Here is a 12,559-nt window from a genome sequence, read left to right as displayed (position 1 = left end):
CTGCAAGCGGTTTTTCCGCTCGCGGGAAAAAAAACGTCTCCGTCTCCCATTGAAATCAATGGGAGCGATTCCGGACGTTTTTGAAAAAAATGCGGCAAAAAACTCAGTGTGAACGGGGCTTTAAGCGGAACCTGTCTTTAGATTTTAGGGCACTAAACCACCACCATGTCATTATACTGCCGGGGTTTAGTTTCCTAAACGTGACTCTCTCAAAACTGTCAGCTTTAGCATTTTGCCTGAAAAGAAGTTATAATAGAGCGGCGCTGTCTGTACATTACCAGAGAAGAGTCCTGAGAGGAGTCCGGGTGTACTGGCCTCCGCTTCATCTGAGCATGTGTCTCAGGACTCTCGTAATTTACAGACCGTTCACGCTCTATTATAACTTATTTTTAGACAAAGTTCAAAAAGGGACGGTATTAATGAGGGGCGTGTTTGGGACGCTATTCCCTGCAGTGTAATGAAATGCTGGTGTTTAGTGCCCTAAAATCTAGTGACCGGTTTCCTAGTAACGTATGTGAAGTCGCCGGACTCTCTGTTCTTCGTACATTATCATAGATTGAGTTTTCTGGTGATATTCGTGGCCTCGCAGGGGGGCCCAGAGTGGAGAATGATTTTTACTTTCAATCAAACGGCTTGTGAGGGGAGTCCGACTTTTAGCGCCTGTAGTTAAAGCAGTTTTATTGGAATCGTTCTGATGATATGACCGCCGGCAATACCCGCAATCTGTTGCTGGGCTCTCTCGCCATTACGCCTTTTAATGAAAGCGACCGCGTGTGGGGATGGGGGTGACGGGGGTCAGCAGCTGCTTTCCCTAAAGTAAGAAATATTAAGATAAGTAATCCCTTTCTGCGGTTTATATAGGATGTTGTTCAATTTTAATTTCAGACGGAAGAAAAAATTCTGCTGGAGCCGAGTCCTTTTATTCTAGCTCTATTCTCCATTTTCCCACAAAAGCTTCTATTCTAAAGGGTTAAAGTGTAATTCCCGCTGAATATAACATATATAAGTACTTAAAGAGAACCTGTAACTGAGACGTTCTAAAGTAAGGACATTGGTATAATATCCTAGTAGAGTTCTACTGATGAATGTCATTGCTTCTCCGACCCCCCACGCCAAACGCCTTGTGTATCACATGATACCAGTCAGCAGACCTGAAAACTATTTTGTTGTAGTCTCTAAAAAGTTTTTAAGTGTCACATGGTCTGTTTCAGAGCTGCTGACTGGCTGAGACTGATCATGTGATCACTTTGGCACTTTGAAGGTCTGTTTATTGGATGTAATTACGCTCATTAGTAGAAGTATTAGGCTAGGGTTACGTGGCATTTTTGGCCGTGACACCGGTCGCACTGCAAGTAGTAAAAGTGGCTGACACGCAAGTTATCGCAACACGACCGTCGCTAGGTTTCTTGCGGCTGTTGTGTCGCGGTAACCTTTCGGTTGCAATGCTGCCACATTTACTTTTATTACCAAAGTGCCACACAGCGATCTTTGGCTGTGCGACCTATGTTGTGGCCAAAATCGTCATGCATCCAAAGGCCTAGTTCACACAGTTTTTTGCAGGCAGAAAATTCTGGCTGGAAAAAATCAGCTCTGGTTTTTTGGCACCACACGTGATTTTTGCAGCGTTTTTTTTTTTTAGGCTTCTTTTTTTTTTTTTTTACCTTCTTTCTTCAACAGGCAAAGGAAAAGAAACGCAACAACAAAATGCTGCGGCAGTTATTTCCGTCTCCCATTCCTTTCAATGGGGTTTTTGAGGCGGTAAACGCCTTAAGATAGGTCATGACGATTTTTTTTTTTCCCCCACAAATGTTTTATTCCGCTCTCAGGAAAAAAACGCCTCCGCCTCCCATTGATATTAATGGGAGGCATTTTCGGCGCGGTTTTCAAAGCTGTTTTCGCGTCCTAAAACGCACCCAAAAACTCTGTGTGAATAGGGCCTTAGACTTATGTTCTGCGGTCTGTCACCGTGACGGGTTCTTTTTACATGGCATCACCCAGGTAGAGCCCACATGGGTGATCTTGCACCCACCAAATGGCAGTTTCTGAATAAGCTCCTGTGCGCCAGTCTAAGAAAATATTGTCAGTGATTAGAACTAAATTTATTCAAAGGCGCACCCCTCTATTTGTGCACTTTTCATCATTTTGTCTTTTTTATTAAAAGTGGCCTAAACCAGGTCTCCCTGGAGATCGCAACCACTTTTCTGTTGACTTTTCATAGATTGCCACTTTTTTTATCGCAGTTTATGCCAAAGTCATGTGTAAACTGCTTAAATAAATGTAACCAATGTGTCCATCTGGCTGAGCGGGTTCTGTCAGATAATTAATGCTCTGCTCACATGGATATATCGTCTTCTCAGGTGAACCCTTATGGCCGCTATGACACAAAATCTGCCTATACATCTGTCAATGGGTGAAGGAGTGTTCATCAATGCATATCTATGCAGATTTGCCGTTCATTAGTCTGGGAAAGGTGGGTACAGTGAGGTAGACACCTCCACCCCCGTATTGCTCCATTACTCTTCAGATTGGCTGCTCAGGATGCCGGGAAAGCTCGGACAACCGAATGACTTAAAGGGATTGTCAGGTTTAGAAAACCGACTTTCATATATTCTATTAGGGAATTCTGAGTTATTAGAGGGGGGGTTTTCAGTGCAGGATCTCTTGGCGAGAGTGGTTACATAGAGCACCTGTCCTGTATTACACAGACAACACATTGATATGAATGGACACTGTAATGCTTAGTTTTTTCCCTGTGGTGGCGCTGCAGGGAAATTGTACACTTACTACCAGATTTCCCCACAGATCACAGCTGATCGCCGAGGGTACCAGTAGGGGGACACTTTGTAATCACCTTATGGTCAAGGGACCGTTCTAACAGGTAGTGATTGTCCATGATCCTGTTTATGAACTCGTAATACAGATTTATAAATCTTACTAACAAGGGTGTCCATAAATTCTGGATTTGCAATGTTTTTTTTGTTGAGTCCGACGGTCTTCCTGCCTAGAAGAGGACAGCAGGGCGTATGTTATATAAGTCTTTGCTTATACGATGATACAGCTGGGACAGGTCTCTGACGCTTGTCAGAGATCGGAGGTGCTCGATAATAAAGTCGACCCCCCCCCCCCCAGATGATGGAGGACACATTTCTAACTCATATATATATATATATATATATATATATATATATATATATATATATATCCTAAATCATAGATGTGAGCGGCTGCTTAACATATGCTCACACTGTGGGCTCGGTGGCAGCCGCGGCTCTTGTATTATTCCAGCACGGACATGTAATAGAATAGTCTGATGTATTTTGTGTAGATATACAGGCTGTCGTCAGGCGGATCGCTCTTGCTGATGTTTTCTCTGTAGGTATATCTCAGGACTGTAGACTATAGATTTACTTACGAACTAAACAGCCAGAAATGGAAAAAGAATAAAAAATCATTCAGAAACCAGAACATGTAAAAAAAATGGGAGATCTGGCAGCCAGTCAGATAACAATTGACTCGGAGTAATTATGTAGCAGAGCTGAATTTGTTGCTTTGTACATCTTTTAATAATATCTGTGCCTTTTGCATAGGACTGCAGGTATCCCCACTTCTTTGGGTACTCCAGTCTAGGATGTCACGTGTAGACATTTTCTCCTATTAGAACATATATTGTAAAGCAGCAGCCACAACATCCGTGCACCGTTATTGTGAATTTGAGACCCATAATTGAGACATTTTTGCAAATGGAAAGCTGTAGGTAAATCTAACCATGCCCCCGATCATTGGCTAATAAAGCTTATTCATTGCATAGTTAAATGTTCTGCAACTTTCTGATATACTTTGTTTAAATGTTTTATGATTTTCAAGATCTCCGATTGTTGCCAGTGAATGGAAATTTTCTTGTTTATATCCATAGGCTTAAAACCGGTCCTGATAAGTTTTAGCTGACCCTCGTTACAAGAGAAAGCTCTGATACACCGTGATGTGAATAGAACCAGTTTTCAGCCTCTGGACGTAAACCAGAAGATTCCTGTTAACTGACAGCAATCAGAAATTTTGAAACTCAAAGTATACGAGAAAGTTGCTAAACTTTTTTTTATTATGCAACGAATACATTTTATTAATATAAAAACAGAAAATCCCTTTAAAGGGGCTTTTCGGTCCCTAAATATTGATGGCCTATCCTGTACGAGCTCTACGGCCCTTTCAAAACAGCTGAGGATAGGCAATCAATTTTTAGGGACTGGAAAACCCATTTTTAAACTCCGTCTCTGCCTTGTAATGGTCGTGTTACATAGAACTCCTGGGGGAATGAAGGAGCTGTCCGAAGTGCTGAAAAGCAGCGTAGTGCATATAATGACTCAGATAAAACACAAAGTATTGTAGTTGTACTCCGCGTATGTGTGTATAAAGCGGTGCAAAATATACAAAGGATGCTGGTACTTGTAGTAACATTCTTAGTTCCAGGTTTAAGCTAATTTATAATAGTCAATCCTTTAAGTATAACCTAGTGTGTGTGTGTGTGTGTGTGTGTGTGTGTGTGTGTGTGTGTGGGGGGGGGGGGAATTATGCATAATTATGCAGAAGGAAGACCACTGCCTCTCTAGTGCCACCTATAGGTAAATACCCTAATAGTCAATGACTGACCCTTTTATAGAGCCTTGAAACACAACTTGGGTTAAAATCCAAACCAGAGACACCCATGTAGACAGCACTGTATCGTAGTTGTTGCTCCTCATCAGTACAGAGAAGGGTTGTAGTTGGCAGCAAGAGATGCCTGTAAAGCAGCTATGGGAAGGTACTGATTCTCTTGCTGAGATCCAGCAATGCTCCCTGGGAAATAAAGTATGCAAAATTGGAGGAGAGTTATTTTGCAGACTTTTTTCTTTCCCCAGGGAGCATTGCCTTTAAGGCTAGATTCACACAAGCGTTGCACATCTCGGACATGAAAAACGGGCGTTTTTCAAGTCCGAGGTACATCCGTGCTCTGCGCTGCAGGGTGCGATATCACGCATCCCCCATAGACTAGAGTCTATGGGGGATGCATGAAGCGTGAAAAAATAGGACGTCCTATTTTCTGATGGACCCTTCACGCGGTCCGTTGAAACAACGGCCGTGTGAACGGCCACATTGAATTATATAGGTCCGTGTGACGGCCGTTGTTTCAACGGACGTTTAACACGTTCGTGTGAATAAGGCCTAATTCTCCTGACCAGCTGGATCTCTGCAGGGAGATTCAATACCTTCCGAGAGCAGCAACTCCAGTCATGTTTCAAGGCTCTATAAAGTTCATTCATGTTTGCACAGGGAGATGCGCTGCCGTCAACGATATTTCACTTTTTTAAAACGATACAATCAGCAGATGAACGAGCGTTTGCCCGATAATCGCCCAGTGTAAAACCCCCTTTAGACTATGTTCACATTTGCGGGTTCTGTTCTGAGCGTCCGTTGCGAATTTTGTCAGATTTGCCGCAAATAAATCTGTACCGTTAGGTTATCTGATGTTTTCATCTCCGTTCTCCTTTTAAAAGTAATTTTTTTAGATTGTCTTGGAATCGGTCATTTAGTAGGGTCCTGCAGTCATACTCCCTTCCATCTGTCACCTAATTCTTACTAAATACTATTTATTAGATTATCAAGAAGTAGGGGACAGAGGGATGGCAATATGACTGCAGGACCAGACTACACAGGGTTTGTTTGTAGTCTGTTACCATGGAGACAGAAGTCTGTATATGAGCTGATGACACCAAACGCTATATTTTTAATTTTTTGCAAAGTTGTTTCATTTTGCATTTTCGATGTACCTTTCAACTTGTCCTAGAGAACCGCGATATGAGGTTGTCACAGTGTCATGGAAATTTTGATGCCCCTTCCCCCTTTTTTTTTTTTCTCTTCGTGTACAATTGAACATGGTTCCTTTTGGACACCCCACACTTTTTGGCTGTGTTTTATAATATTAATCCTTTTTACTATTGTCGTTATTGTTTCTTTTATTTAAATCTTATTTCTTTTTTGCAGCGTGGGGTTAATACCGACAGCGGAAGTGTTTGCAGAGAGGCCTCGTTTGAAGGAATTAGTCAGTAAGTGAAAATCGTCTTACCCTGTCTGCTCTCCGAGAGTAAAGAAAACCTGAGTCTTCCGCCTAAGCGGCAAAATCTTTAATTCCATGTCACTCAGGGCAGATAAAATATACTCATGCAGCTTCACAATAAGAAGATTACAGGGCTGCTGAGATTGTTTGACTTTCTGGGTAAAAATTGTTCAGAAATGAGGCTTATTATATACGAGTAACATCAGAATAAAGAAGACCTTAAATGGGGCATGGAAATGAAGAGTATCTTACAGAAAACCCTGCTATTATAGCTTGAGCTATATTATTTAGCTTTGTAAATACATTGCATCTTGTATTGATCTTTATACTCCAGAGCTGCATTCACAATTCTGCTGGTTGTCATTGGAAACCGTCAGCAAGTTTGTTAACAAACCTCCTCAAATAGCTTAGTTGAGCTTCTATAATGTAGAATAGTGGGCAGTTCGTTTTTCCTACATCAGATTACTGTACAATGCCTGGTATATATATGACTACCAGAGTAAGCTCGCAGACACTGAACAGGTAGGGTATGCTGTAGGATTTCATCACTGGAGAATTGTGAATGCTTATTATACAAAATTAACCAACTATTTATATAGATTAGCTCTATATGTAACGTTTAGAGCTTCCATTACTGGTCCTCACTGTAGTCCATAATAACGGTGTGTAGTTCAGGTAGTAGGCAGTATTGCCATTTAATAGTTTAGGTGACAATCCATGTGGGTGATCCAATATGGCCACCCTTACCGTCTTCCATAGGGGTTGTATACCTGAAAAGCAGAACCACGCCCAGCTTTTCACTCCGGCTGATCATCGGGACACCTGTGTCCTTGTCGTATGACCTATGGAAAGGGGTTGGGCAAAGAGGACATCCCCTTTAAGCAAGACAACATTACAAAGTCTTAAACCCTTGTGATTCTCATCTTCATCCCAATTTCACGCTCCTGTGCAGGATCTCATCTACATTTGCTTGTCAAATTAAGCTAAGTTAATGCATTCCCCCCCCCCCCCACCCCCATCTCCTGTATTAAGATATCATCCCATTACGGTGATCTACAGCCCCGCTCCAGAGTCAATCACGATCGCGAGCAGCAGGAGCTCTAACAATCCTTCACACATTGTCAGAATAAATACATAAAAATCAACACAAGCCGCACACACCATCCCTGCGCTGTATTATTCAATATGTATAACAGTGACTTGTGACCACAGTCGTGTGCTGACAGTCCCATAAATATGTATTGATATGAAGGCTGTAAATAGAAAGAGTAAATTGAGAGGGAATAATACAGATGTAGGCTCCCGAAATAACGGGTTCGTCTCGTTTCTTCCTGACGCTTGTACTCGGCTGCCGTGAGCTTTTATTAATGCAGGCTCCCAGTATAGCAAACCCTATAAGCCCTGACGGCTCTGTCACAGCGCTGAAAAGCTGATGGCTGCAAATAATGGATTTACATTACCAGTGGGTTATGTTTATAGAGAACATGTACACAGATGTAGCAGAGCTGAGTATGTTCTCTTTGATTTTCCCATAGGACTAAAGAAAAGAATCAACTTCTGGACTATTCAGCTCTGCTGTTTCTGTCTATGTGTGTGTGTGTGTGTGTGTGTGTGTGTGTGTGTGTGTGTGTGTGTATATATATATATATGTGTCGGCATTCGTTATCTGTGGTTTTCCATAGGACTATGGTAAACCTAACACATTGTCCTAAAGGGTTATTCCCATCACAGACACAGTATATGCCATAAAGGTCTGATAGGTGCAGGTCACAACCTCTGGGACCCGCACCACTTTCTGGAACCCTCCAACCCTGGTCCCGTCTGGCGATGACGCTAGCTTGGCTGTTTCCAAAAAGAAGTGAATGGAGAGAGACGAGCACATGAGAGGTCACCTCTCCATTCATTCTCCGTCTGGATACGGCAGGCGGCAGCTGAATAACCAGATGAGACTGTGGTCCGAGGACCCCCTTTCTGGAGTTAGGTGTGGGTCCCAGAGGCGAGACCTGGATCTATCATATCTGTGGATCTGCCGTAAATGTGTATGGGAACTATCAATGAGAAATCCAGCGCTGCTACGCCTGTGTGTGTATCTTTGTATGACACTCATTGCTTAACTAGGCAGATCTGTTATTAAAAAAACCCAACGGATTGCACTGTAACCGTGACCGTAATGGATATCACACAGCTTTCCTAGATTCCCGAAAGGCAAGTATACGTTGTTTACATCCCCTGCTTCCAGATCACTACATAACTTAGTAGATTTTCCAGTCCGAATTCCCTGATCGCTGGCTGACCACTCGTTCTGGAGCTGTGATGATGACTAATCGGATGTCACAGCTTTCCCAGGAACATATATATAACCAGGGTGCAGCAGAATATTATTTTTTACAGGAAAGGAAGACTTATGTGCAGAAAATGGTTTCTCCAATCAAGTTCCAGTAAAAATACTTCCAAAATAATTAATTATCCTGGAGAATAAAATTGTCTGGAATCTAGTAAATCATCATCATCCTCCTCCTCCTCTTCTTCCTCCTCTTCTTCCTCCTCTTCTTCCTCCTCTTCTTCTTCCTCCTCCTTCTTCCTCCTCCTCTTCTTCTTCCTCCTCCTCTTCTTCTTCTTCTTCTTCTTCTTCCTCTTCTTCTTCTTCCTCCTCTTCTTCTTCTTCCTCTTCTTCTTCTTCCTCCTCTTCTTCTTCTTCCTCTTCTTCTTCTTCCTCCTCTTCTTCTTCTTCCTCCTCCTCCTTTTTCCTCCTCCTTTTTCCTCCTCTTCATCTCCAGCCTTGCTATCATTAGCCATCATGTTTCATTCCAGGCTGTTCCTGGATATTATTCCAAGTTCTCCAATTTTCTATGTTGTTCTCCATCCAAAACATTTTTTTCCCACCCTTCACCATCTGCGTCCTGCTGCTCATCAGATCCCGGGCTCCACCAATCACTAGCCGATCACTGCAATTTTAATTTTTACCTCCGTGTTCTTCTTTTTTCTTTTTTTTTTGTGGTAATTATTCGTCTCCACAAAATGCCGCTTTTCACAGGGTCTCTGTGATTTTGGCAGCAGCGTAAAGGTTGTGCCCGGCTCCTTTCAGCTACATTGTTATGCCGTAATTAATGCCAACTCGGGCTCTTTGAAGCCTGACAGATTTGAGTAAATACAGTTTCAAAAATTGGATCACAGCGGCGCCTGCCGTGATATTAATTTTCCCATTGTCTGATTACTTTGACTTGACGGTTTAAGCTGCAGATATTTCTAACCTTAAAGTTTAAAGGGGACCTGTTGATAGGCGGTACCCCGAGACATTAAACATAGGGGTGTGTGCAGATTCTCTAGACAGTGCTTTCTTTTAATAAATGGTTCCAAAGGAGAGATTGGACCTCCGAAATCTCTTCTGCTGCTAATGCCGTTAATGCGTTCTGGAGTCCCAATTTTATACATCATCAGTTCCCCCAGAAACTTGCATGAACAAATTACGGCTGCTTGCAGCTATCAATGAGCGACTTATCCATAAACAGTTGTCTAAGTATAGCACCCCCTAGATGTCACAGCGAGATGCCATGATTTCTACATTTTAAAGGGGTTGTCTTCGTTCAGATAACACATTTTGATACCACATTAAGGAGGTTTGAGTCAAAAGAGGGACCCCGAATCTATTGGTCAGTTTAGAGAACGGTTGCAGAGAGCATCTCTCGCTATGGAGGACCCGTCCTGTCCTCCATTACACCGACAACTCATTGATATGAATGGACACTGTGTAATACTTCCTTTCCCCTGTGGGGGTGCTGCAGGGAAATGTAACAATTACTGCCAGGTTTCCTTACAGATTACAGGGGGTTCCAGATCGCTGGCGCTGGGTTTCTAGCAGTGGGACTCCTTGTGATCTGCTTATCAAGAAAAATTTTAAAAAAAGTAGATATTGTCCAAAGTGGAGAAACTCTTTAAGCTGCTGGAGCAATAGGTCATCCGTAGAAAGCACCAGCTCCTGATTAGGATGGATTCACACCAGGCAGGTTTTGTTGCAGAAATTACTGCAACTCAAAATCCGTTTCATTCATCTGAATGAGGTTGTTTCTGCAGCAGGCGCATGGATTTCTGCAAGTTCCAGTCAGATGAATAGAACGGATTCTGAGTCGCGGAAATTTCAGCATGTGCTCCCTGTAAGGTGTTTGCGGGTCTTCTATCTCAGTAGGGAGAAGGAGTAAGCCCTCAATATTTCTGTAGCATGGTTTATTTTAGATATCCACCGTTATGGAACGTATATCCGATAAATCACAGCGCCAAAGTTGTGTTTGTATCTAGTTTGTTTTTTTTTCATTCCCTTTGTTCTGTACTGTGTATATAAAACATAATTCCAAACGCTCAACTTTATTTATTTTTGTGTTTTTCAGATTCAGTGTGAACAACACCCTGCTTCACCCTGAGATCGTGGAATGGTAAGTCACCAGTCATCATATGTTCAGAATGTGACTGTGATTGGACGCCGCTGCTGTAAAACGTGCTTTTTTTGGTTCGTCTGACTGGATAACAAAGTTATGGGACAAACCTAGTAATTATCTGTAGGCTGCAGAAAAGGTCATCAAGAAGGGTTATGTCATTTAAGTAAAAACATTGTCCTATAACCTATTGAGAAATTCTTAGATAATACAGGGGGTCCTCTGTTCCGGACCCTCATCTCTTGGGCAGAGTGGAGAGCGGTTAGAAGGAGCGTTTCTTGCTCTGCAGGACCTGTCCTGTCCTACATTGCACAGGCATCCCATCCTACATTGCACAGGCATCCCATTGATTTGAATGGGTACTGTGCAATGCTTTGTTTCTCCTGTGGTGGCGCTGCAGGGAAATTGAACACTTACTGCTGATCACTGGAGGTTCCAGCAGGGAGATAATTTGTGATCAGCTGTTTGTCAAGGGTTTGTCAAGTCTGACCATCTGCTGAGCCAGTCATCCCTGTTTTAGACAGTAATAGGAAGGGAATCCCATGTGATTGGAACATTCATCTCCTAGTGGACTATCCCATTAGGACCACCCCTGTCTATATTGCACTTTTTAAGGCATATGGATGTCCGAGAACCACTAACCAGCAGTGTCTCTCTAGTGAGCTTGGGCCGTTCATGTATTACATGCACAACCATTTATCCGATTGGCTGCTACTTACTACTACACTTCCCTGTGGCGGCGGCTGCAGGGGATATGATTAGGCAGCGTCAACTGCGCTGGGATAATCTCTTTTATTACAGAGCTCAGATTGTCTGATTTTCTGATAATTATGTGCCTGTCCATCTGTTTCTGGGGTACAATTCATGTCCAAATATGCCAATGTAATAACATTTACATAACTAGGGAGGGGGGTCCCAGGGATGACGATATACAGGAATATAGCCGATGCTGTCACATTGTTCCCTCTATTACCCAGATGTCTTTAGACCTATTATTATCATGGGAGATATAAACTCTATTCTGCACTTGATCGGAAACCCAAGGAAACCTGATCCAGAAGTTCTCGCATTGCGCCAGTGTTGTCGCCTTTATTACAAACGTCATCGCCAATAACAAAACCCAATACTTATCTATTTTTCTTCTCGCTTTTAATCATTTTCCACATCTATGTATTTTCACGACAATCTCACCATCTGATAGATGACGAATCCGGACAATAAATATGAAATAACGGGGGCCACGTAGCAGCGTTAATATCGAGGAATGGATAAAACAAGGGGAGTGTTACATCTGCCGGAGTGATAAAGGTCCACACCTTCTATGTACCGATTCTTGATAGGAAGAAAAAAAAGATTTATTCATTAAAAATAGAAATACCCAGACCTTGTAAACGCCTCATTAATCCCACCACCTGCCAAGGCGCGTTATGAAGTTCTATGTTTTACAAGCCCCAGATTAAATAAACAGACTGCCGCCGCTGTCCCTGACATTAGACCGTGTTAGGAGGACGGATAGATGTGTGTATATATATATATGATCCTGTAAACAAGCCCGGGGATCTATCAACCGATGACTCCATTCTAGTGATATCCTTGTATCTGAACGATGACTTGTAGCTTGCATCGGTGTTGGGGGAACTAGAAGTCTCATCATGCTTCATATAGGTCACCATTAGACCTATATGAAGCATAAGGTTATTACATAGGGAAGATTTCTAAAAAAAAATCAGCGAAGAGCAAAGGTTGTGCAATATCTCATATCCAATAGATATTTTAGGGCCTGTTGTCATATGCGTTGGTGTTTCCGGTGCTCTACTCCATTAGAGAAGCAGAAGAACAAAAATACCGGAAGTGCCCATTCCGTTGCATGGCGGACACCGTCAGCGCCCGACGGGACCCGTTGACTTTAATGGGTTAGTCGGGTTTCCGTCTTGGTGTCCATTGGTTTACCGAAAACAATAGCAACGCATGCTGCCCTATTGTTTCCGGTATATTTGGCCGGATCTGTGACGGAGCCTCCAACGCAGATGTGAACAGGCCCTTA

At 42.7% G+C, this 12,559-nt stretch overlaps 1 protein-coding gene across 2 annotated transcripts in view; it reads left to right on the top strand.

Moving 5' to 3' along the window:
• Window positions 1-12,559, top strand: part of PEPD (peptidase D) — a 297,439-nt gene that overhangs the window by 151,736 nt on the left and 133,144 nt on the right. For both annotated transcript variants that reach the window (XM_075838450.1, XM_075838452.1), the window contains exons 6-7: window positions 6,016-6,077; window positions 10,471-10,515. In XM_075838450.1, coding sequence (XP_075694565.1) covers window positions 6,016-6,077; window positions 10,471-10,515 — 107 coding nt within the window. The remainder of the gene's footprint in view (window positions 1-6,015; window positions 6,078-10,470; window positions 10,516-12,559) is intronic.

This window comes from Rhinoderma darwinii, chromosome 9, assembly GCF_050947455.1.
Source record: "Rhinoderma darwinii isolate aRhiDar2 chromosome 9, aRhiDar2.hap1, whole genome shotgun sequence".
NCBI classification, from domain to species: Eukaryota; Metazoa; Chordata; class Amphibia; order Anura; family Rhinodermatidae; genus Rhinoderma; species Rhinoderma darwinii.
The sequence above is the reverse complement of the archived record's forward strand: the minus strand, read 5'-3'. Positions and strand labels throughout refer to the sequence as shown.